The 27,504-nt window shown below is 33.1% G+C and overlaps 1 protein-coding gene across 2 annotated transcripts in view; it reads left to right on the top strand.

Annotated features, from left to right (window-relative positions):
- The window catches only part of Adgrl4 (adhesion G protein-coupled receptor L4), a 104,737-nt gene that overhangs the window by 39,610 nt on the left and 37,623 nt on the right, over window positions 1–27,504 (top strand). The window contains exons 3-8 of one of the 2 annotated variants that reach the window (XM_046443204.2): window positions 15,822–15,974; window positions 21,865–22,014; window positions 22,411–22,481; window positions 23,413–23,592; window positions 23,702–23,885; window positions 25,188–25,304. In XM_046443204.2, the coding sequence (XP_046299160.1) occupies window positions 15,822–15,974; window positions 21,865–22,014; window positions 22,411–22,481; window positions 23,413–23,592; window positions 23,702–23,885; window positions 25,188–25,304 (855 nt within the window). The remainder of the gene's footprint in view (window positions 1–15,821; window positions 15,975–21,864; window positions 22,015–22,410; window positions 22,482–23,412; window positions 23,593–23,701; window positions 23,886–25,187; window positions 25,305–27,504) is intronic. The other variant, XM_046443205.2, reaches the window with a different exon arrangement.

The following is a 27,504-nucleotide window of genomic DNA, read 5'->3' as shown; positions in this document are numbered from 1 at the left end:
GTGCAAGAGATACTTTGACCAATCAATAAGCAATGGGCAACAGGAGGAATCATCTTTGTTTTTCATAATGTTCACCTATTAAATTCTAGATATTATCTAAAGTTAGCTAGTAATCTTCAAAAGGTTACATTCAATATTTGCACGTTCTTAGATAATTTGTAATATTTTATTGGGCATTTAGATCTTGCTTATTCTTACCATTATATTACCCACATGATATTCTTCTATTTAAGTTTTGCCATATTGAAACACTTCAGGACAAATTACCTAGAAGATGGATTTATGGGAGAAAAATATGACCATTTTTACATCTCTTGGTATAATACTGTTTATATTTCTGATAGCAGGACATGTGGGTGCTCAGATTATACTGATTCTGGTTCAGTGTTCTCCAAAATCATTATATTCTCCTATGCAGCATTAAAAGAAATTAAAATGCCAAAGTAACATGAATTCTGACCAATGAAATAAAAGGAAATGCAAGTTGAATTTCATTACTTCTGTATGTTTCTTGTTATTTGGATGGATGGATGGATGAATAGATAGATAGATAGATAGATACATAGATAGATTGATTGACTGACTGATAGATGGTTGTCCCCCAGTCCATTCATGATTCTAGCACTGCCTAAGAGGAAAACACACAAGGTCAGGGTAGAGACATGGCTAGAATAAGATATTGAGGATGATATTTGTGAGTTTTAGCTCTTTCTATCTTATGATTCATTCTGATTTTTAAAAATATTTGTGTTAGCCAAGGGTAGTAGTGTTCAGTATCTGTGAGTGTCATGACCAATTTGACTATGAATCACAATATAACAAATCTCTAGCTTAAAAAAAAAAGTTTAGAAAATCACACCCTCTCTGATACTCCTGTGTTTCTCTTATACTAGCAAAGCAATAAAACTTCTTTTTCCTTTTTCTCAAAACCATGTTCTTGTTATTGAATTGGCATCAGAGACAAGGACCAAGCCAAAGATCAGTTTGATCAACTTGGTCTTAAACACCTGGCAGGAAAGTATAGCCTAAGCACAGTCCTACATGGACATTTAAAAGGAAAAACATTTTTTTAAAATGTAACTTAAGATGTACATATGCAACAAAATGAAACTGAATCCCCTCCTCTCGCCATGCACAAAAGTTAACTCAAAGTGGATCAAGGAGCTAGATATCAAATCAGAGACTCTGCGTCTGATAGAAGAAAAAGTTGGCTCCGATCTACATATTGTAGGGTCGGGCTCCAAATTCCTTAATAGGACACCCATAGCACAAAAGTTGATAACAAAAATCAACAAATGGGACTTACTTAAACTGAAAAGTTTTCTCTCAGCAAGAGAAACAATAAAAGAGGTAAATAGGGAGCCTACATCATGGGAACAAATTTTTACTCCTCACACTTCAGATAGAGCCCTAATATCCAGAGTATACAAAGAACTCAAAAAATTAAACAATAAGAAAACAAATAACCCAATCAACAAATGGGCCAAAGACCTGAACAGACACTTCTCAGAGGAGGACATACAATCAATCAACAAGTACATGAAAAAATGCTCACCATCTCTAGCAGTCAGAGAAACGCAAATCAAAACCACCCTAAGATACCATCTCACTCCAGTAAGATTGGCAGCCATTATGAAGTCAAACAACAACAAGTGCTGGAGAGGATGTGGGGAAAAGGGTACTCTTGTACATTGCTGGTGGGACTGCAGATTGGTGCCGCCAATCTGGAAAACAGTATGGAGACTCCTGGGAAAGCTGGGAATGGAACCACCATTTGACCCAGCTATTGCCCTTCTTGGACTTTTCCCTGAAGAACTTAAAAGAGCGTACTACAGGGATACTGCTACATCGATGTTCATAGCAGCACAATTCACAATTGCTAGACTGTGGAACCAACCCAGATGCCCTTCAATAGATGAATGGATACAAAAAATGTGGCATTTATACACCATGGAGTATTACTCTGCACTAAAAAATGACAAAATCATAGAATTTGCAGGGAAATGGATGGCACTAGAGCAGATTATGCTTAGTGAAGCTAGCCAATCCCTAAAAAACAAATACCAAATGTCTTCTTTGATATAATGAGAGCAACTAAGAACAGAGCAGGGAGGAAGAGCAGGAAGAAAAGATTAACATTAAACAGATACATGAGGTGGGATGGAAAGGGAGAGAAAAGGGAAATTGCATGGTAATGGAGGGAGACCCTCATTGTTATACAAAATTACATATAAGAGGTTGTGAGGGGAATGGGAAAATAAACAAGGAGAGATATGAATTACAGTGGATGGGGTAGAGAGAGAAGATGGGAGGGGAGGGAGGGGGGATGGTAGAGGATAGGAAAGGTAGCAGAATACAACAGTTACTAATAGGGCATTATGTAAAAATGTGGATGTGTAACCGATGTGATTCTGCAATCTGTATTTGGGGTAAAATTGGGAGTTCATAACCAACTTGAATCTAATGTATGAAATATGATATGTCAAGAGCTTTATAATGTTTTGAACAACCAATAAAAAAAATTAAAAATTAAAAAATAAAAAAGAATAAAATCAAAAAAAAAAAAAAAAGATGTACACTTGTGTCAGCCCTACCAAAAGTAAGTAAAGCTGGAGGATATGAAGAAAGGGTTCTTGTGTGGGAGTGTCTAATGATAATGATCACAAAGTTCTCTACAGTTGCAAGTTTGTTCTGAATCAATTTGAGCCTGATCTTATAGACCAACAAATCTTCTTAACCACCTATATTGGGTAAACTTGATCTGATTTTCACTGGTACAATATGATTTATTGTCTTTATAGACTGGCTGAAGTACTAATTACTTTTATGCTAATTGCTTACAAAAAAAAAGTAATGCTGAGTTGTCTTGTTTATTGTCATCTTAGCATGATTCCTGCCTTATGTATGCCTTGTCCAGTCACCTGTCATCAGCCACTGGGGACCTCTGAACTGCTCTGATGCTGAATACCTACCCTTAACTGTCCATGCCCCACCTGATAGGGAACAAAGTCTTTAGGTTACTTCCCCCAACTTCAACCCCTTTCAGCAGGAAGCAGTTTGGAGGTGTCATCACCCATTTCCATGGAATCTAGAAATAGACAATGGGGAAATGTAACAGTAGTCCGCTTTATATTTTGTATATAGCCCTTGCTCTCTGCCATTGCAAGTTATTTTTCAAATGGACACATTTTTTTTTTCTCTTCTCTCCCTGCTCTTCCCTATCTCTCCTGCTCCCTAATCTCAGGGGAAATAGGATTACCATTTTTCCCTATCCTAGGCATATTTATCTGTCCTTGAGTACACACCCATCATAGGATTAAAGTAATCCAGACTTTGAAGATGGTACCAGAAGATCTCAGAAATGACTATCTCCCAAATTAACAAGTGAATTACAATTTCAGACAGAGTGTATGTGGAATGTAGCCCTTGAATCACCTCTTTAAAATCCCCCTCTTCTTGCTGATGGGCAGAATTGTAGCCTGTGGGACAAGAATCCCCTGTATTTCTCCTTTGCTAGCAAATCAATAAAACTTCTTTTTCTTTTTTCTCAAAAAAAATAGCATTGTTAAATACACATTACCTATTTTAGCTGATATTTAACATTGCATTTATTACTTTGATTTGTGTTTCTTTGGTTCTTAGTAAAGATGAATATTTGGGGCTGGAGATGTGGCTCAAGCGGTAGCGCTCTCGCCTGGCATGCGTGCGGCCCGGGTTCGATCCTCAGCACCACATACAAAGATGTTGTACCTGCTGAATACTAAAAAATAAATATTAAAAAAATTCTCTCTCTCTCTTTAAAAACAAAAGACGAATATTTATTTACAGAACAATTAGCTACCTCTGTTTTCTTCTGTGAATTATACATTTATTTCTATTTTTCTGAAGGATATGTTATTTCATTATGATTTCTGATTTCTTCTTTAATCTATGCATTATTTAGGATTTTAAGATTTTATTTTTGTAGTCTAAAACATTAGATAATTTTATTTTTAAAATATTAAATTTTATGCTACCAATGCCTAGTTTAATTCACTATTGTCCATTATTGTTCTATGTTATGCACTTTGAAAAATAGTAATGGGGCAACCTACTTTGTCATGAAAGATTTGAAGAATAAGAGGAAACTAAATTGAATTGAGAGATTTGAAAAGTAAATATTAGTCTCTTGCTTTACTAAAAATAAAAAATTAACATAGACTTGACTGTCAGGTAAATACTGTTTTTTAAATAGCAATGAGTCTGATATCAAGAGAAACTTGTTAGCTTATGGAGAAATAAGTTTTGAGTCTCTTTCCTTTTCACGCTCAGATGTATAAGCTGTCAAATCTCTATGAATATATATAAAATGAACAATGGTAGGTGAAGTTGGCATAATCAATGTCAGATTCAGGAAGAGAGTTTGCTAAGGCAGGGATGTCTACCTACCTGAGCTTAAACTGAGTGCTGAGATAGTTAGGCAAATTTTCAGAGTGATGCAATGTAACAATGAGGATAGAAGTTAAATAGCTAGTTTAAATTAAAAGAAAATGCAAAGTTCTAGTAAATTTTATCCTTAAACAATATTGAATACTTACATGTTATAAAAATGAGAGTCAGTGTTATAATTACAAATTATAGAAGGCAGTATCAGCATGAATTATGTATTGTTGGATACCAAAGTCACTTTCAGGTAATAGTACAATGTAATGTGAAAAAGGATTGCAGTCAATATTTATGATAGGGTAAAGGAAGTACGGTGTAGTAGTATGGATAAATGCATAAATGTTTAGTAATAAGTGTAGATTGGATATAGCTTTTTCCAAAGTATCTTATTATATTGAAGAGTTGTCTTGTGATTTTCAGCAGCTGAAAATCAGGATACCAGGGTTCCACTAATAATTAAATTAGGCTGTCAGTGATATAGATATGGAAAATCCCGTCCACAGAGACACTTCAGAAACTGTTTTAAGCAAATGAATATATTTTGAATATGACTCTTCATATTCATTTCAAGTGATGAAAGAAATAAAAGATTATTCAATAAATGATAATGAAATGACTTGCTCATTTTGGGAGAATCAAATCTCTGCTTCACAATTTACACTGAAGAAAATTGCTTATGATGTAAAGATTTTATTGTAGAAAAAGCAAAGGTAATTTAAAAAGTACTATTGAACGTTTTTATAAGTTTAGGGTGGAAATGCTTTATAAATGTGATAACAGAACAAAATAAAGAAGGAGAAGAAAGTAACAGTTAACTGTAAAAAACTTCTGGAACTTAGGGGGAAAAAAACATACCACCAAGTAAGTTAAAAATAATTTTAAGTTCAAACATATTTATATTATACCAATGAAAGGCAATCATTGATAATTTTTTAAAGGCTCTTTTAAGTCAACAAAATTATTAACATATGGGCAAAAGATAATGAAGAGCCATCAGCAGCAGAAGAAACACAAATAAATGACAAATATGTGAAAGGTGCCTGTCCTTTTGATATTTAAATAACTGTCTGAGCACAATTATAAAAATGACATCTTATGTCTCTCATATTGGCTTGTGTGCAGAAGGATGGGAAAATAACCACATATCATAAATTGTTAGATCTAGTCAATATCTCAAGGAGTACTTTGGCCATGTTGATCAAGATTCATTTTTTGGAATGTTATTTATATTGTTTTTTTAAAATATCCCTTACTACATTAAATGTTTTTTTCCTAATTGTTGAATTTTAGTAATTATATATTTGGTACCTATTGATGTAATTTCATATTTTTACCAAATGGAATATATAAGATTCAGAAAGAGGAAAATTAAAGTATTACTTCCCTTTTGAATTTCATGTGACTTGTTTCTCTATAGTTACTAGACTCTATTTTGGCTTCAGGTTATATATTCTTAACTACTATAATTTTTTATAAATTGAGAATTTTTTCAACATAAAATGTCACTCTTTCATTTTAAGTCACTTTCATGACTTAAACCTTAAATTCTACTTTGATGTTACTTGTCTGATTCCAATTTCCTTTGTTTACTGATTTATTTTCAACTTTATTCTAATTTAAATTTTATGTTTATTATTGCCCCAAATTTTCTCAAACACATTGAAAATAGAAAAAAAATACCTGTTAAAACACAATTAAATATCACTTTGAAACATTCATATTCAGCAAAGTTAATGAATAATGGAAAGTATCAAGTAGAATGTGAGACTGTAGGAACCTTCATGTATCCAGGAGGTAGTGCAGAATGGAGCTGCCACCTGGTAGTTCACATTTAAATTAAGAATTTACATGTCTTTAACACAGTGTTCCCATTTCTTTTATATATTCTTTTATGTTAAAAGTGTCTCACACGGGATCATAAGGACATAATATAAAAATCTTAATTACAACATTATTTGAGGTAATGAGAAGTTGTTAGCAATCTAGTTTCTATTACTAGGAAAATAGAAAAGTGTAACACAGTGGATGGAAACTATGGGATATTATAGAAGCAGCCAGCAAAATGGGCATAGATAAATTCTAGTAGGCCTTAGTTTGCATGCAGTATATGAATAAAATGAGAAACAGAACAAAGGCTATTGCAAGCAGTATTTACATGAATTAACAATGCAGAAAAACAAACAACCTAGATTTTGTTTTTAATCTAATTTGATATCTGTGTCTTATAATGAGGAATTAAGTCTTTTCCATTTAGTGTAATAGCTGATATACTTGAATGATATTTTCATTTCACCAAAATTATTTCATGTTAACTATTTTATTTTTACTTTGTATTAGTTTCATTGTCTTTATCTTAAATTTGACCTCAGCTCTCGTTACTTTTAATTCCTTTAGTCCTGAATTTTTTTTGAAACCTCAGGGGGAATTAGCAGTGTCTTTTCCATTTCTATCAAATTCATATTTTTGAAGTTTACTAAAGTTAAATAACAATAATTCCTTTCCTGAATGTACTCTACATGCTGACCAAAATAATATGAAGCCACGAGGTCTAGTACGTCCAGGCAATTAATTTCCCCATTCAGGATATATTTTTTAAGAATGTTAATTAGCACTCGTACAGTAGTTCCCCTTATCTGTGGTTACACTTTCTCCGGTTTTAGTCACCCACAAGCAACCATGGTGTGGAAATATTAAGGGAAAATTTCAAAAATAATTAACTCCTAAGTTCTAAATTACATGTCCAGGAGAATAATCTGGGGAAATCTCATGCTGACTCCCTGAGAATGTGAAGCATCCCTCTATCCAGCAGGTCCCTACCCACCTATTAGTCCACTGGTAGCCATCTGGGTTATCAGGTTAACTGTGGAGGGGCTGCAGGGTTTGTGTTCAAGTACCTCTTATTTTACCCTACTATAGTGCCAGAGTGCAAGAGTAGTGATGCTGGCGATATGGATATGCCAAAGAGAAGCTGTAAAGTGCTTCCTTTATGTGAAAAGGTGAAAGTTCTAGACTTAAGGAAGAAGAAAATCATAAGCTCATGTTAAATATTATTTTGAGGTTACTGGAATCTATAGTATAATGAGGTATTTTGAAAAAGTCAATATTCACATAACATTTATTACAGTATATTGTTATAATTGTCTTGTTTAATCATTAGTTATTGTTATTGATCTCTTACTATGCCTACTTGACAAGCTTTATTCTAGGTATGTATTTACAGGAAAAATTGCTAGCATATATAGTGTTCTGTACGGTACACATTTTCAGGCCTTCCACTGGGAAATAGAAAAGTATTTCCTGTGACAAGGAGGGGTTAATGGGTTACATGCTTATAATGACTTATAAATTTAATGTCATTTGAATTTATACATGCAAGACTTATGGTCTTAACTCTCTTCTTAATCTTTACCATGTAGAATTCTGTCTTCTGACTTCATTATTATTGGGATAAAATGCTATCCTGAATATTTCCTTCACACAATGCATGGGTGATTTACTTCCTAAATCTGTGTATTTCTACAAATATCTTTCAATGCCATGAATGAAAGATTTTTTGAGCTGGTAAGAGAATTATAGGGACACACTCATTTTATCAGTGACTTACACATGCTACTCCACTGTCTTTGGATGCTATATGAATCTGATAACTATTCTGTTCTTTTTTCCTTTGCGAACTAGCAACTTTTTTTTTTGCAACTAAGAGCTTGTAAGACATTTCTATCAATGCTTTGATTTTCCTCACTGAATATGTATTACATCAATTATTAGAAACAAAAAATCAATAAGGCTAATTTCTCAAAAGCAACTCCTAACCATCACTTAAATCTCAGACTGCAAGAGTATTGCTCATCTCAAATATTAAAGTTGATAGATACAAAAGAATGAAAAATTTCAGAATCATTGATTCATAGTTTGAAATAAATGTGTTAGGATTTTATCTAGCCTCTGTGTCCAATGAGCAAGAGAAAGTTTTCTAGTGTATAGAAAAATAAGATTTTTTTTCCTTTCCATTTGCCTCCTCTTATATTCAGTTTTGCTTGTTTTTATAATATGTGTGCATTAATAGTTCTGACAAAGAGAAGACCAAAAACGATACTAGTATAAAATGGGAACATTTTCTTAAGTGCTGCATTTCCCTCAGAAAATGAGTAATTGCAAAAACATCAACAGAGACAATTCTGTGCATGTATTGTTTGTTTCCGCTCTCCCAACCCCTGCCTATGCATCCTTTTCAAAATCTGATCCATAGTCAAGGCACATTTTTCCTTTCAAAAAACCCTCAAAATAATACTTTGCAGCTTCAAACAGTTTAAAAATCACATTTCCACTAAAGAAACTTAAAAATAATAATACCCAACATAAAAACTTATTCTTGTGTGACTCTTCTTTGTTTACCTTGATCATCATAACATTTTTCACCTGCTCTGTCTCATTTTTCCTTGAATACATTGGATGGACTTATTAAACCCAGGGTCAAGAATGTGAGTTCATACTCTGTGCTTTATACTCGACAATGGAAAAGTGGGAAGTATTATTCCCTTCAATACTGGACTGGGTTTTCATCTGTGTTCTTAGTTACTCCTGCCTATGTGAATTTATACGGGAGGAGGGATAAGTTAGATGCGTATCATTCTTGTATTTTTAAAGATTCAAGTGCAAAAGAAATTCCCAGAGGAGAATAAAAAAATATAATTCTGTACCTTTCTTTGTCCCTTTCTTTGCCTTTTACAGAGGATGCTAGAGACATCAGTTCCATGTGGAAACAATAACTCCATTACTTCTCTTAACTGATTGAACCCATTCTAGTTTCATTGTAGTTCTCCTTTTTCTGTCCCTTATGCTGACCTTTCTTTCCCCCTTATCTCTTCACCTACATGTGTACCTTGGTGTGAACCAAAAACAAAAGGAAACAAACAAACCAAAAACAGATAAAACAAACACAAAGCCACAGGAAGTACAAAATTAAGAAGGCTAATAATGACGATTTTTCTAAGTTCATTGGAGATCACTTATCAGAGGATTTCCAGGGCTATTGAAAACAAATGAGCCCAGCAAGCTGCATGGGGGAGAAAAAAGAAAAAGAAAGCTTTCTGCATTGCTCCACCTTTGACATAGAGGGCCTATTTCACAAGGAATCACATAATGGTTATAGTCATTTTAGTGTTCAAATTTACAGAGCAATACTGGCAATCATGTCCAGAGGGAAAAGACAAGAGTGATGCTGCTGTTAAAGTCTCGAGGCTTTCAAGTTGTTATAATCAATTTGAGCCTAGCCAATAATATCTCAAGTGTTAGGAAAAAAAGAAGGGAATATTTTCTCTTTTTAAATTATTTTTCCTTGTCTTCAGTCAATAGATTGAAAAACAGAATACAAACTAAAGTCTTACTCAATTTTTGGAATACCCAGGTCTTATAAAACCTACAAAATTCTGATTTAGTAAACATAGAAAGTAATGTAACCATATGATTGCCAAAAGAGTGCCATTTCTAGGGTGCCTGGTATCACTCGTGAATTTGGAGAATTAGATGCCCATTCTAAGTATCTTATTGAGAAACACATTTTTTGACATAGTACCCTTCACTCTAGAATGCTAACAACAACAATTTTGTCTTTAAAGTCAGACTAAGTATGAAACCTGTGTTCACCAGATTCTGTTTCTACACTAGCATGATTTAGCACATCTGAGATTGGTTTTCTTCATAAGTAAAATGGAGAAAATGTTGAACATTGTGTTATCTTAACCACTGAGTAATTAAAATGTATCATTTAGAAGAGTACCTGAAAAACAAGTTCCCTTTTTTTAATCAGGTTATTGGGTATAAATCATGCTGATCCAGTTGTTGATATAAACACAAGGCAACTAAATGAGTAACTTATACCAATTACAGGAAGAAGCTGCCCAAAATATACTGGGAGAGGATATTTGAAACACACACATCTGTTTATTATTTCAAACCCCCATGAATATCTTATCAAAATGGTTCAGCTGGGCTGAACCATGTGGAACCCTAAGGATTCTTCGAGCCAATGCTGAAAACACACATAGGTGAAGGTGCTTCTTTGATTTATTTTCTCTACCCTCACATCATCGTAGCCTCAGTCCTTTGTACTTAACAACAATTTGGTTTGTGAGAAGAGGCAAACCCAAGGAAAAAAAACTACTAAGAACAACAACAGAGTGGGAAGGAAAAACCTAAAAGCCACAATGTCCTCAGCTACATTCTATTTAACTGAGATCGAAGGAGGAGTTGGAAAGAGAATGAGCTGGTCTCTCCAGAGATAAATGTAAAGGAAACGAGCAAGCTGGCCCCTAGCACTGGAGTGAATCCCCTGTTCTTGAACTCTCTCAAGAGGAGACAGCTGATGGCTATGTGGTTGACTCTCCAACAGTTAAGACTTCTATCTAAATGTCCTCAACTAACTGAGGTGCCTCCCTTCCTTGACAAAAGTGACCTCACTATTTTAATCTGCTAGAAATCTCCTCCTTTGCTTCTCCCAGTCTTGTTAGTGGTCAATGCATCCACCAATCCCTTCAGCTTAGAACCTGGAAGCCATTGCTGCTTCTCTTTTCTCTCCAGCCAACTCAAAAACCCAGTTAATCTCTAAGACACACAGATATTTTAAATGTTATTTTATTATGAAAAAAAGTCAAATAGACAAAATAAAAATGTTTGCATTTAGCCATCATCCAGATAGCACATTTTCAATTCATAGCTATCTACTTTAATCCTACCCACTTACTATCTCTTTCCAAATCACTGAATTTTAATGTCTAAATATTGATGAGGTATAGCCTAATTCTTCTTGACTCTGCCTTGATTAGTTCCTCCACATTCATATGTTCTATCAAGTTTGCCTTTACCTGACTCATAGTTTTCCTTAGATTTTAAAAATTGTTTTTGAAGCTCAAATCCATCATATTTACCATGTAAAACATTTTGATAGACATTCTAGACCAGATCCTCTAAATATAGTTCCAAATTCCTAGTATGTGTTTTCTTTCAGTTTGACCATTCTTACTTTCATAGATTTTTTGCTTGATAGTCTCTAGGCTCAGACCCAGTGTTCAACAATAATACAATTCCTAAAGTCCATCAAGGCTTTGAGTAAACTCTTCCCTTTGTTCCTCGATCCTTTTCTTTGCCTAAACCCTTGCTTATACTGAAATGCTTGGCTCAAGCATCACTTTTTAAAAAAAAAATTTTTTTCTTAGTTGTAGTTGGACACAATTCCTTTACTTTATTTATTTATATTTATGTGTTGCTGAGGATCAAACCCAGCACCTTGCACATGCTAGGCAAGCACTCTACTGCTGAGCCACAACCCCAGCCCCTCAAGCATCACTTTTTTCTTGTAATCCTTCCCTGCAAATAATTTTGACTTTTTAATACTGAACATGACCTGAATAAACCATTCCCTTCTCTGAGTTTCCACTCTACTATAAATGCCTCTTTTATTTTTATGTATACATTACAGTATAATAATCTGGGTCTTTGTCCATCTTTTCCAGTAGCCATGGATCCCAATAAAATAGGGGCTCTGTGTGCATGGCTTTGTTCCTGCCTTTGTGCTGTGGCATCAGACCCCTCTCTACCTTATGATAGCTACCTTCCTGGCATACTGAGTTGAAATCCCTGGTTCCCAAAAAATTCTGGTCCTCGGGATATGGCCCAATTTATTCTTGGGTAAACAGAAGAGCAGAACAATAGGGGAAGACTTTTGAACTCACCCCAGAACCAGCAACTTTGAGACATGCAAGAGGAGAGGTTGAGATCTCCAAAGAGACCCCATGTGCAGCATGGACCAGGCAGGGCACTTAGAGTTTGACTCCACCAGGTGTCAGGCAGCAGAAGATGGGTAGCTTTCGAGACTAGGAAGTACACCTTACCTAAAGGGTCAAAAACTGTTCAGCTCAGTGTGTTAAACACGAGCCAGGAAGAAATTTGCTGAGAGAATGCCAAGTGCCAAATATTTCTTCTTATTAAGTTTTTGATAACATTTTAAAAATCTATCTCCAATTTAACCATATTAGAGTGAATTTTTCAAGAAACATCTTAATCTAAATAAGCATCCTATAATCCCTCCCAAAATTACATATAGACTTACTTCAAGTAGGTATTATGACTAGGAAATTGTTCTGAACATTAGAAATAAGAGCACAAAAGAAGAGGGCTTTTATTTTCTTATATTATACCCATCTAAAGAAACTTTCTCCTTGAAGCTTAATTATCACAAAGCTGGACACTGGAAAGTTTAATGCCATTTAAATAATTCATATTTATATATTACTTCACAAAGATAATTTCTTGCCTATCTCCAGTATCTTGAGGGAAGTGAGGTTACGTTCAGATAAGTGGTATTTTACTGAACAAGATTTCACTAAGACCATTGGGAATATACCCATATTATATATCCATTCCAGAAGATTGAGAGATAGGAAATATTTTTATTTCCAAATTCTCAGTAAGGAAACTAAGAGGTCAAGTGTCCAAAACCATGCAGTAGAGAGAGACAAAAAAAAAAAAAAAAAAACAGTATCAATCATTTTTTTACCACCTATTTTTACTCGAGACTAGTAAAAATATGTTGGAGTTAAATAACATATTCATCTGTTAATTTATTTTTAGAAACATAGTCAGTCAAATGATATAAAGTACTTCATTTTCTTGGACTCTGACCAATACTTCAGACCTGCTGAGTCTTTTTCTCTTCATTTTTACATATCGTTTTGCAACGATAGTCCACAGGGATGCAATCCTCATCGTTTTCTATATTACTAATAACTGATCTGAGAGCACAATTTCTTTCAAAGTTTAATATAAACTTCTCCCAGTATGCTGTGAAGGGACTCAAATTTAGAAATATAAATGAAAACTTTTATTTTAATAAAAACTCAATTATATGCATCGGTGTTAACTTACCTTTAGAATGTGAACTCTGACAGGAGGGCACAGATCCTGACTTTCTGATTAATTTTTACTCATTTCCCAGTATAGATATTCACATTTGGGAATTGGGAAATTCCATAAATATTTGAGTAACTAGATGATTGAATCAAACTCAATGAGGGTGAACTATTTTTCTTTAACCTGATTTAGGTGCTCGTGTTCAATTTGTGAGTCACTCTCAATTAATTTTATGAACTTAATTTAGATTGAATGCTTACATACATATAGTCAAATATTCATATTATATAAATATATATATTTCTACTTTCTGAATATGTAGAACAGATAACTAAATATATAATGTTATAAAAAATATTAACTTTTCAGCATTTTATTGTCATATTTTTAGCAACTGGTTTTAAATTCCTCCATCCTCCATATACTGTTTTGGAGAAGAAAAAAAATCCCTGGCCAAGTACCAAAACTGAGTACACTGTTTTTAAGAAGTCTTTGATCCTTTAGGTGAGGTGTATACTTCCCAGTCTCACAAGCTACCCAACTTTAAGTTACCTGCCTGGTCCATGATGCACAAACTTTGGCCAGTTCAAACTCTGCTCTTACATGTCTCAAAGTTGCTGGCTCAGTGTGTGTTTGAGGAGGAGGGGGAGTTCAAAAGTTCTCTTACAGCTCTGCCCCTTTATTTACCTATGAATAAATTGTTACCATATCTTAGGGACTAAAATTTAATGGGAAAGAAATTTCAATTCAACTTGCCTGGAAAGAAGCTATCAGAAGAGAAAGAAGTCTTGTGCTACAACCCTCCCCCCACCACCACACACATACACACACACACACAAAAAAAAAAAAAAACAAATTTAAATGTGAGGTCTACGCTAGCTCTGCTGCTCTGCTTCATTTTCTCCTCCATTAAGATAATACCTACCTTCTAGAGCTTAGGTAAGGATTAGGTGAATTAATATTTATAAAGGATTTGGAAAAATCTCCAACTCATAGCTGTATACTATATATGTGTCATAGCCAACCTCCGTATGTATTAAATGCCATATAACTCACTCTTTAAGAAAATAAATTTGATTTGATTAAAATGAAGAATAAACATTCAATGAATTTTCCAATCTTGCCATATTTGTATAACAAAGTCCTCCAAAGTTTCACTCTTTGCTTTCAAATTAGGCCTCCAAGGCATTCAGAAAAGTCTCAGTCATCCTATGATCATAATTTTGTCCAACATTGTTCTTCCTCAGTTTCACTCCTTCTCTCTATTATGTGTCTCATATTGTTCCATTTAGGTCTATCGGTTTCTTAGAGCTGCCATAGCAAATTACCAACAATTTGGTAGCTTAAAAGGCAACCCTTTATTCTCTCACAGCTTGGGAACTGGAAGTCTGCAATCAAGAAGTCAGTCGGCTGGGCTGTTTTCCTCCAAAGTGTACACAGAACAGTCCCTCCTAGCTTCTTTCTAGGGTTCTAGTGACCACAAGCCATCGTTGGTGTTTCTTGGCTTGCAGCTGCATCACATCAATCTCTGCCTGTCTTCACAGGGCCTGCTTCTGTCCAGATTCTCTTCCTTTTATATGGACACCAGTCATTGGATTAGGACCCACCCTAACCAGTATGACCTCATGTTAACTTGATTATATCCTGAAGGTACTATTTCCAAAAATAGTCATACATACGAACTTTGTGGGATTAAGAATCGAACATTTCTTTAGGGGAGACCCATGCAGCCTGCAACAGGGTCTCATATCATGTTAAAATGTTCTTCTTCTCCAGTCCATTTTGATCACTTCTGAGAACATATTTTCTTATCTACTTATTTCATAGATAATATAAATATGGTTTCTGATTTTTAAAAAGGGTTTCTGAATCTGTACCTTTTCTGGTAAACTTTAAAAATGTAAGAGTAAGGATCATGGTACTATGATGGTTCCTTTCTATGTGTGTGTGTGTGTGTGTGTGTATGTGTGTGTAGAGAGAGAGAGACACACACACACACAGAGACACAGAGAAGAATGCATACATTGTGATGTATACAGTGCTGAATAAATGCATTAATTAATAAGAGAACCAGTAATACAAAATTATGCTACAGAAAAAAAGATGAAAATAAATACATGGTAGAGTATGTTGATTTATAATCTTATGGCATTCTTTTGAATTAATACAAAGAGTATTATAAAATCATATTTGAGTATATATTTATTGATATCATAATTAAATAACAAAATTTTAAATATTACAATATAGATTCAGTAGTCAAATTTAGTGCTTTTGAAAGAAAAAAATACCATTTTCCTTTGCAACTATAAAGAAAGCTTTACATTATAAACTATGTATGGAAGGTGAGGTCTTCAGTATTTTCTTTGAAATAAATGTTGCTTTATCTTTAACCAGTTAATAGTAAGAATTCTCAAATGGTGATGGAAAATAGTATGAATTCCATGACAACTATAAGAAAATAACATTTTAAATTGATATATCCACAGATGATAATGAGTGTGGAAATTTAACCCAGCCCTGTGGTGAAAATGCTAACTGCACTAACACAGAGGGAAGCTATTACTGTATGTGTGCCCCTGGATTTAGATCCAGCAATAACCAAGACAGGTTTATCACCAATGATGGAACCATCTGCATAGGTAAGTTCAATTATCTAACATAACATTTTAACCTGTCTATTACTGCATATTTTCTCCAGAGATTAAACAATATTTAAACTAAATTCTGCTGGATTAAATAATATTTGAACTAAATTCCCTGATTGAACCCTAGTTGATGAATGCTTTTAGAAACTTCATTTTTTCCTTATCAGTAACAAATCCTTATTTATCCAAGAAATTAAGAAGAGGAACTATTTTCAAAGCATATTCTCTAGAGACAAAAATCTTTTAACTTTGAGAATAATAAGTCATCCTAATCATGTTTCTAAAAATTACTCAATTTACTGGCTGATAAAATTAATTATGATTGATAATATGAAAAATTAATAGACAAATTGAGATCCTAAGAAATTAATCATACTATCAAAGAAAAATATGGGACTGGAACTCAGGACTACATATGCAAATCAGTCAGGAATAATATGATGCTACTTTACATAGTTAGATAAAACAGAGGTATTCAAATTAGTCTAGATCACACTAAAAAATCTTTGATTTTTGCTCTAATAAAATCCTCATCAGCAAGCTAAGAAGTCTGGCAATATTAATAGTAACACATGATAAGTTAGGAAACAGTAGTCAAAGAAAATTTATCAGTAAAATGTCTGTTTCAAAGAAATCATCCAGTCTCATGTACCTATGCTTTACACTTTCTTATGCAAATAGGAAGATTTTAGTCTCTTCATTTTATAACCAAGGAAAGTGAAGGGCTACTCCAGTTCACACATTTAAGATAAAGGGAGGACTAGAATCACAGTCTTATATCTAGAAATCCATTATTCTTTCCACAGGAGACTTAAATAGCTGGGCCATTTAAATCTCACACCGAATCATGTAATATAGTGGATCAAGCTTTGCAAGGGCATAAAGGATTTAAAATATGAGAAAATAATGCTATTCTTATTGAACAATAATTTCATCTTTAATGGTTGCAGAAAATGTTTTATTGGAATACAGCATTATGATGTATTTAGGATCTAGGAATCTATGAAGTACTGCCCAGAAAGTTTATAGTACCTTTCTATTTGCCCTCTCAAGCCTATATTCTTGTCTCTTATCTGGATAGAATATCATAATGCATTTTCCCTTTAATAATTACATGCTGATTATGTAACTCTGTAAATTTAGTAGAAATGTTTCAATTAGCGAAGAAGCCCAACTTATTGCATCTCAATCACTGTAATTTAATACGATTTTATCTATGCATTCAATTTTCTAACACCTCTTGTCCCTAGAAGACATGTGTCTTCATCTGATCATTTTTATTATTAATATCACTCAATTCACAAAGGGATATATTTCTCTCTTCATATTCCTTATTAAGTGAAGAATTCCTGTTGTAGAAGAAACTGAATCCTAGACAGCAGAGAAAATATACACACACACACACACAAAAAAAATTGAATGCCAGCATTTTAAAGAGGTGTACTATATTTATAACATAAGCCATATTTCTTCTCCCAGTATTCATCTCTGTTGAGATCCTGTGGAATGACCCTCAGTTTCTGCTAATTCCTTTTTTAGTTATTTTAAGTAGTCAGAAAACACAACAACTATATCAAAAACCAATACCCAGTTCCGAGTCCTTCTGTTGCTACCTGCTTTGTTTGATGTATTATTCAGTGGAAAACTCATTCTCTGGAAAAAAATGTTATTTCTCACCATTTTCTGTTGTCCTTAAGGATTAAGCTCTTTTGAGAAGCTGTGCTATTATTTTGTCTTTTGCCAATCGGTAGTGATATTTTTTGTGCACAATGATAATCCTCAGGGAATTTGAACAGAGAACCATAAATCCATTTGCTTTTTACATTAGTTTAACACATTGTAGTATATTGCTTTTTGATTTGAAAATTTAGCAGATCCCCAAATTTGACAACTCTAGTAATTAAAATCATTAAGAACCTTAGTAAGTTGAAAATGAAAGACTCCAATTTGGGGCAAGAAAAGACCCAAGTGAGATTATTTACCTTTAGTCCATATGCATATGATATTTTCCACAAATAGGATAATTTTGTCACAGAGGCTGTGGGTGAGATTTAACACTGTGCATATTTTTCTTCTCCTTGGAATCACAGCAAAACAGAACATCAGATGCCCAATTTCTAAGAGACCTAGATCTAGATCAGCATTTCACAAATGGTGAAACTGAAGCATCCAATTTTAAGTGACTCCCAAGGCCCAATGAGTAGAAGCCACGAATTCTTTCTTTTTACCCTGTGCTTTAGAGCAATGTTTACCTCTTAATTTGTTGTGGACTACTTTCTATGGGTATTCTATGTAATTGTAGATTTTTTCCTAGTATTGGATAATATTAAAATTAAATTTGGTCTTTGTAAATTATTTCCAATAATTTTATATTTTTTTTAAATTTCTTTTTATTTATTATGTAGCATTAAAAAATTAAACACTTTATTCATAGTACAGTATCCACTGTGTAAATAACTGTTAACTTAAAATCATGAAAGGAAATGCACCAATTGGCCATCTATAGTTTTGTTCAGTAGATAAGAACATGAAAGTTTTCTCAAATATTCAAAATTTTAAAATATTTTACTTTAGTAATAGATTTAAAATTATCTTCTTAAAATATTTTCTTTCAAACAAGTTCTTCTTTCTTTGCCACAGTGTTTTATTTGGTATTACAGTTAAAATGCATACATATTCAACACATAAAAAATGTATTTTTTTAAAGGTAAGAAACTCCATTTTTCTTTCCTACAAATAGTATTTTTGCCACTGATTAATTTAATGTGTTACAGATGGCTGATTACACCAAATTTTCAAACAAGACCACATTCCTAAACATTTTATATTTTTATATTTTCTTTGCCACCTAAAAATTATACATTATAAAACTCTATCATTAATAATAAGTATCATATGATCATAACCAGGATATGATAATGTTTTGAAAGACAATTATGATAAAATACTACTGGGTTGTCTAGTTGTAGGCATGAAAAATAAACATAACCTTATTAATGAAAAATAGTAAATGAATTATGATTGTTAGTGATGTGCTTGCACTTAGTAATATTAAATTATTAAATGAAGTCAAGTGATAGATTTGATAGTAGGGAAGTGGGTCAATTACTACACCTGTTCTGTGAATCCTAGCTTGATTAAAATAGTTACATCATTGCAATTTAGCTTTCATTAAGATGGAGGAGTGGGTTCTCTTTCTCTTATAGCTTTGGGGATTCTGGGACATGTCAACCTAGAAATAAATGCATTAGCAACCTGTACTGCCAAACCTACTTATTAGGGTTCCTACTCTGAGAAAAACACACGTGAATAGAATCATTTGTCCTGATTTTCCAGTTCCAATGTCAGGTATCTGCTGTATCCTAGACATTACTACAAGCACCCTCACCTGTATTTCCACATCTGTTATAAAACAGCACTCTTTTGAGTTAAAATTATTTCTTTAAAGTATTACCCAAAGTCACATAGCTAGTAAGTGTGAGAATCCAGTATAAATTAAAGTCTTCTATCTAGTAAACTCAGTGCTTTTTCTTGCAGAAAGGTGAGACCACAGTAGATTTTGTTTTTTTTAGGTTCAAGCCATTTAGGCCCTGCGAGAGATTGAAAGAGAATTAAGTGATGATGTTGCTGCAAAATGACAAGTTATATTCCATTTGACCACACCAATGTCATCCCTTTAAGACATGGGATTTTTTTTTAAAAGAATTTTGGCTTCTTTCCATATTATCAGATAAAAGGGGGGCCTAAAACAAGATGCCAAGGATAGATGAAACTCTTTTGACAGGCACATAACCAGTTGGGGCAGTTAACCCAACACTACTGGGTTAAACTCTAATAACTCTACCACTGAGGCCCAGAGTGATTATATCAAATTCAATAAGCCTTACTTCATATTTTAGTAAAACATTATGGAAACAAAAGCATAAATCAGGCAGTAGATGGAAAATCATTGCTTTAATGGGAAACTTAATAGTTAATCATAAAGTTGAAGTTAAAATATAAAACTTTGCTAGTGTCTCAAGATATTGCTACTACTACTACTGCTCTCATTATTATTAGATCACCATATTGTCACTTGATGAATTCAGAGGCTAAATGCCCATTTGATGCAAGTTACTGGGATATCAACCAACCAGGTGGGTAATGATCAGGGTGCTTGAACTAAAGCTAACACCCCAACTGAAACCCCCAGGGCAAAGCTGAAACAGAGTCAGTTATTACCATCAAGGTCGTGTGTATTTAAACCCAAAGTACAAGTGAGTGATTGGAAATTGAATTCATATGGCCAAGATTTGTATGTTACTCAGAAATTGGATTTGGGATGAAATTATTAAGAATGTTGCACATTTAAATAAATGGTTTTGGAACTGAGAGAAGTCAGCACCTCGTTTACAGTACCCATAGAAGTCATCTAAAACTATATAACACAGGTATGCAAAGAACATATTAATTGGTTCACCCAACGGAATATATTGTGCTATTTATGATACTTCATCCATCTATTAACAACTTCACTGGGGTGTTTTTCCAATTGGGGTACAGCAGCATGTGTTACTTTCAACAGCTGTGCTCCAGGAAAAAATAAAAAATAAAAGACCTATCCTGGCTTTAGTTCCATATTTTTTTTTCTTACTTCTTTGACCTAATGAAAAATAATAACCCTAGTCTGCACGCCCATCTGCACTGGTTTGGTCTTTAGCCCAGCCAAGAATGCTTTTCTTGATAGTTCTCCATAGCCCCAGAGTCATAGTCAACCTGTTTGTCTCTTACTTTATTTCCTGTCCATTCGTTTTTGTGGGGCAGTAGTTTCTGAACACACATAGACAGACATAAGGGAAAGCAGGGTGAAGAGGCTACAGCAGCACTCCAGATTCTTTGGGTGGAGTGCACTTAAACTTCTACATGGTCTAGATCATGAACTTGCCAGAAGAACCAGAGGATACTAACCTTTAAAATTGAATCCCATCACCTTTATAGCTAATGGAAATTACTTCAAGAATATAGAAGAAGTTTTGCTGTCAAATCTGGCCTTTAGTGGTATGAGTATGGTTGTTTTTGTCTTATCGCAATTTCAAGTGATAAGTTAGAAACAGCTGCATTTAAGATAACCAGCTAGATGTCACTTTAAATTACTTCTGTTTAAATACTGGTAAACACTGTGGTTTTTTAAAGATCAAATTGCAAATTTAAAGTTACTGGTTCATTCATTATTAGAAAATATCTCTAAGAAATTGCAGCTGGGCTTCTAAACACAAAAGCCTTGGCATTGAACTGGGCATGGTGGCATGTGCCTATAATCCAAGCGGCATGGGAGGCTGAGGCAAGAGGATCAGGAGTTCAAAGCCAGCCTCAGCAAAAGCAAGGTGCTAAGCAACTGAGTGAGATCCTGTCTCTAAATAAAATACAAAATAGGGCTGGGGATGTGATCCAGAGGTTGAGTGCCCCTGAGTTAAATCCCCCATTACCTCCACACACCAAAAAAAAAAAAAAAAAAAAACCTTGGCATTAATTTAAGACTAAACTACAAATAATTTAAAGTATATTTTTAAATTTGTTTTTTTTTATTAAATTACACCTAAATGTTACATTTCAATGATGGAAATTATTTAAATGACTGTGTTGATGAATCATTGCTATTCAGAAAGCAATTTGAGAATTTGGCCCATGAATGACATTTTCAGTACACAGTGAAAATGAATTGGCCAAATTAGAGTTCAAAAATATGTTGTCTTGTTTTTTTCTGCTTTTTACCAAATGATAGGATGTTTCTTACTTTCTTGTACAGTTTGATATGAAATCACCAACCATATGTAATACTGCTATCAGCAAGGTAAACAACTATTTGAACACTAAATTAAAAAGCTAATTTTTCGAATATTTCCAGATATAGATGAGTGCAGTGAATCAGTTGTGTGTGGTGCTCACGCGGTGTGTGAAAATGTGAATGGTGGGTACAACTGCTTCTGTGAGGAAGGTTATCAGACATCCACAGGAAAGGCACAGTTCATGCCTAATGATGGCTCTTACTGCCAAGGTAATTTATGTTATTAAATTTTTTTGTGTAGTCAAAGAACTATGTAAAACATTTACAACACAATTGTGAAGTATCAAAGAGTTATATTTCCAAAAAAATGTGCCAGCTTTCATTTGTGTCTATAAAATGAATTAAGAAAAGGGTATTGTTTTATTTAACAGAAGAGGTAGGCAGCATGTTTTATGCATTTAATATTCATTCCTTAATCCTTTAAACTACTTTCTTCCATTTTCTACAAACCATTATGTATTCTAAAATTGAAATGGAAACTCTAGTGTTAAAGAATATGATTTTATGAATTTTTATGAATGAGTGACCAAAATCATTGTCATCAATATGATTAGCTTAAGAAAATATTTTTTTAAACTTACCATGTAATCTATTTTTTTCCTGCAGAAAATGTGAATGCAAACTGCCATTTAGATAATGCCTGCATTGCCAAAAATATTAATAAAACTTTAAAAAAAGTAAGTAGACAAACTGAGTTCAAATTTATTCTCTTTTGCCATTTTGGTCTCAATTAAAATAATTCCAATGTCTTATCTCAAGAAGAGTAAGTATGAGTTGAACTTCAATCTAAACTTGTGATAATTGTTTACATATAAGGTCTAAATATTGTGTAACCATTACAAATAAAATTAGTTTTAAAATCTCCAAAGTGTTGAGGTTTGGAGATTTTAAACTTCTTCAGGTTTAATTTATGTAATTTGTTCATTATTCAGTATACTGGAAAATTACCTTCTTCCTATAAAGAAAGTTATTAAATAAAATAGTAAAACTTTTCTTTGACTCCTGATCCAATCCTATGTTCTAAGAAGACATAGTTGAATACAACTAGATTTTGTACTTCAAAGTGAATACTTCAAAGAGCAAATAAAGTCAGACATTCATAAAATTATTGTCATGTGATTGAAAATATGAATCTCAACAAGAGCAATCAACTATCAGCTAAAGCAAATTTCTCTTTGATCACATAGTAAAGAATCTTCTTTGGCTGATTAAAATCTAATTTAAGTTATTAAGTTATAATTTATCACTTAGGATATCAATATTTATAAGGAGTAAGGAGCTTAAATATTAACATATTTTTTGGTTAAGATATAATTCCATATTGGAATATAGGAAGTTACTTTAAAAGTTATTTTTTAAATTGTCCATTCAAATACATTCTGTGTCTTTTATGAAGAAAATGCTATGCTTTTTAAGTTATCTACTAATCCCTTGAAAATAATTCAGATTTAATTGATGCATGTTTTGGTTTAAGTTTAATCTGGTAATTAAATATATATGTATTGGACAAGAAAACCAACATTAGAATAAATTTAACATATGAGTTTTATTCTTGAAAAGCTATAAAAGTCTAAATTGGATCCCTTGTCTGGACTCATTTTTCCTTAGATGGGACTAATAAAAGAACCTATGGCTTTGTTACAAGAAGTCTATAGAAATTCTGTGACTGAGCTTTCACCGACGGATGTAATTACATATATAGAAATATTAGCTGAATCATCCCCCCTACTAGGTTACATGAATAACACTATCTCAGCCAAGGACACCTTTTCTAATGCAACTCTAACTGTGAGTATGTTGAGCTTTAACTTTTAATATAATTCATCTTTACATTTTTTCCCTACATTTGGGATTAGTGAAGAATTCCAATATTTTTAAGACTTACATTCTTTTATAGGAATTTGTAAAAACCATGAATAATTTTGTTCAAAAGGATACATTAATAATCTGGGACAAACTGTCGACGAATCACAGGAGAGCTTATCTTACAAAACTGATGCATACTGCTGAACAAGTTACATTAAGGATTTCTCAGAATTTCCAAAAGAGCACTCAATTTGATACAAATTCAACTGATGTAGGTAAGACTTGAAGGTCAATTTCAAAGCAATAGTGTTTTCAGCCAAGCCAGTCTCCAAAGGAGGGATGGGTATTTAAAACAATGTCGGTAGGTTTATCAATGTAGAAGTGAATAGCGATGTATAGTGCAGGAGCTATATGAACAAAGTACTGCACAGAAGAAAAAATGACTATAGAGGTGCTGCTTCTTTCCTGACACATCCATCTTTTCCCATCCCTGAATTGTTTAGCATTTAAATATACAGAGCACATTACCTTCCTGTTATTTGCAGTCAGTTATGTTATAACTTCTTAGAATCTATTTTGACCAAAGATAGTGACATCAGATCTTCTTAGTATATTTAAATATCTGTTTAGGAACCCTTTGCTTTTTGATAATATAAAGTAGTAAATATGGTAAGTTAAAAAGTTCCCTGCTTAATGCAATTTCATACTAAAACCATTCATGATCTTGGGTCAAATTAAGGATACCTATAAAGTTGTCCTAAGGAAGCAAGATATATTTTTTAAATAATCATTGCATTTTGTTATTACATTTTCTGGGTTATGAGCTGTTATGTAATAGTACATTACAAAAATAATTATCAAGATTTCACCACTTATCAAAATTAGCTTTGTAAGCATTTTGATTGATATATGGGGGCCCTAAATTTCTAGATATTGCTTCAAAAAAGGTAAAAATCACCAGCTAAGGGAATTATCTCACACGAATTTAATTCATTCACTCTTCAGATAGTAAGGTATGTTATAGATAACATACTCTAAGTAGATGTTGCTTATCTTGGGTTTAGTAATTATGTATGAAGGCCCTTGAATGCATATGTATTTTATCATTTATTTAACTCAGTATGAATTAAACCATGAGTGCTATAATGAAATGAAAAATTAAAACGTCATATTTTTAAGATATAAATTGTACTGTTTGCTTAGCACTTTGAGACATGCCTCTAATAGCCTGTAATTCCAGAGACTGGGGAGGCCAAGGCAGGAGAAAAGCAAGTTTCAGACCAGCCTCAGCAACTCAGCTAGGCCTTAAGCAACTTACTGAGATGGTGTTTCAAATAAAAAATAAAAAGGGCTGGGATTTAACTTAGTGATAAAGCACCCCTTGTTCAATACCCAATACCAAAACAATAACAACAAAAAATTATACTGCTTGGATATGTTCAGAATATGTTCATTCAATAGGAAGATGAAATATAATAATGATGGATTAAACTGTCTCTCAATAAACAAATACATTGACTATAAATAGTGAGTAAACTAATTTTGGAGAATTTATGATTTTCATGGTTTTGTTTCAGCTTTCAAAGTTTTCTGTTTTGATTCATATCACATGAAACATATTCATCCCCATATGAATGTGGACGGAGATTATATAAAGATCTTTCCAAAGAGAAAAGCTGCATACAATTCAGATGGTAGGACAATCTTATATACAATGTATCAATGAATTTGCAATAAAAAGTTGTCATGCATTTGATTATATCACATGCACATATAATGTGTGTTTTCCTATATAAAAATATTTAATGTTTATTTACAGAATATCTACAATTTGTATTTAAAAGTTTCACTTTTAGTACCTGAGGAAAATTTTAGCTGACCTGGGTCTTTATTCTTCTTCATGAAAACAAATTTGAGATTGTGTGAAACAAAATATAGATCATGTTTATAAAATACTAAGTTATTTAGACCTCTCTTTTCACTTGTCATTTCTTAGCCTTTGTACAGTAAACCCTTAACTAACCTAAAGACAGCATTATTTAAAAACTTGAATCAGAGAATGCTAGCACCAACAGTCAACTTAATGACTATATAATTTATATCTCATTTTATAGATAATGAAACTAAGGTGCAAAGTTAATGGATTCATCTCCATGCTTATCAGAAACTAATACAGAATCAGTACTAGACAGGAGGATGTTAAAAAAGAAATCATCTCAACAATATTTTCCCTGTAAACTAACCAGAACCAAACAAGTAGCTACTATTTAAATTTAACCATTTATCTGCTCTTTCAGAGCAGTAAAGCTTAGAAAAATCTCTGCTGATAGAAGAATTTTTATTGCAGTTGTTCTCATGTGGGTAAAAATATATTACCTAGGAAAACATGAATCAGAATATATCTTCAGATAATATGTGGATGGTCATAAATACAAATGAAAAAAATATACAAGACACACAGAGTCTCATGTGTAGACACTATTTCATAAAAAAGATGAGATTTCTTTCTTATTAAGAACATGGTATACATCCTTTCTCAGAAGAAAGCCTTTTTGTTTTGTTTTGTTTCCACTGCACTAACCAGGGATTTTTTTTTCTTCATTCATCAATATTATCCTCTCCATTCTTCCTGTCATTTTCTATACAATTGTAAGAAACGTATAGTCATAAAACAAAGGAAAAGCCAGATGGTGCATGCCTGTATTACCAGTGGGTGGGGAAGCTGAGGCACAAGTTCAAAGCCAGCCTCAACTACTTAGCAAGTAGATAAACAACTCAGACCCTGTTTCTAAATAAAATACAAAAAAGGGCTGGGGATGTGGCTTAGTGGTTAAGTGCTCCTGAGTTCAACCCCCAATACCACATCCCCCAAACAAATAATCGAAGGAAAATAACTAAACCACACTCCCTTTGAACCCTTGACACTAAGTTATACCACATTCTAATTAGCTAAGTCTCTCTCTATATAATACTAATGGCAATTCCAAAGAACACAAACTGTTGAAAATTCAAAGACATTGAATAGTGTTTAGAGGTTGGGGAAAAAAAAAACATTGAAAATAACCATTATAGTGACAGATGATGAAATTGTCATGGAATTAGTATCTCAAAAGGATACTGTCGGATTGCATGGTAGCTTTGTTATATTTAATGATCGTACATATAAACTGACATTGAAAGGCATAGTAATATCAGCTCTCGATAAAGCAGAATGAGAAAATGTATTTTCCTCAAGGTTGGATCTTAAATATAAGGGCAAATCTAACAAACTGATCATACCCTCTCAGTGATATTTATGTGTGATTTCACTTATTGACAGCATTCATAACTAAAACACATGTATTATTTAAAACATGCACATTGCCATTTTAGGAATATGTAGTAGGTCCATGGGGAACAGCTGATTTTTAATATTTTTTATAGGCTGAATTTTAGAAGAATGAAGGAAAGGAGCTGAGGATGAAAAGAACAAGATTCAATACTCTGACCAAGGTTTTGTAATAAAAAGATAATAGACTTTTATTGAGAGATTCCACATGCTTACTTTTAAATTTCTTATGAAATTCAAATAATATTTAGACAACAAAATAGAGAAGCATATAAAGTCCTGTTGAGAAGATGCTTTTAGTTATTCTCAAGAGAAGTAGCAATAAAGAAGTGTGAGAACAATGATTCTCTAAGGAGTTCATTGCATAGTCTAGTTTGAAACAATTGATCTTGGTTTTTAACATATAGAAAAACATAATTTCTGTCATACTAATAGTTTTCCAGTAGTTTGTACTGCAAATCGTGATTGGATCATGGTAATAAAAAACTTTCTAAATATCATCTTAAGGAAATAGAGGCCAAAAAACAAAATAGGTAAATCTAAGGAAAAACAGTTACTGAATGACA

The sequence above is a fragment of the Marmota monax genome, unplaced genomic scaffold (genome assembly GCF_021218885.2).
Source record: "Marmota monax isolate L192 unplaced genomic scaffold, Marmota_monax_Labrador192_F-V1.1 WCK01_AAM20220418_F8-fsc00046, whole genome shotgun sequence".
In the NCBI taxonomy this organism is placed as follows: Eukaryota; Metazoa; Chordata; class Mammalia; order Rodentia; family Sciuridae; genus Marmota; species Marmota monax.
This window is presented reverse-complemented; position numbering and strand designations above follow the sequence as displayed.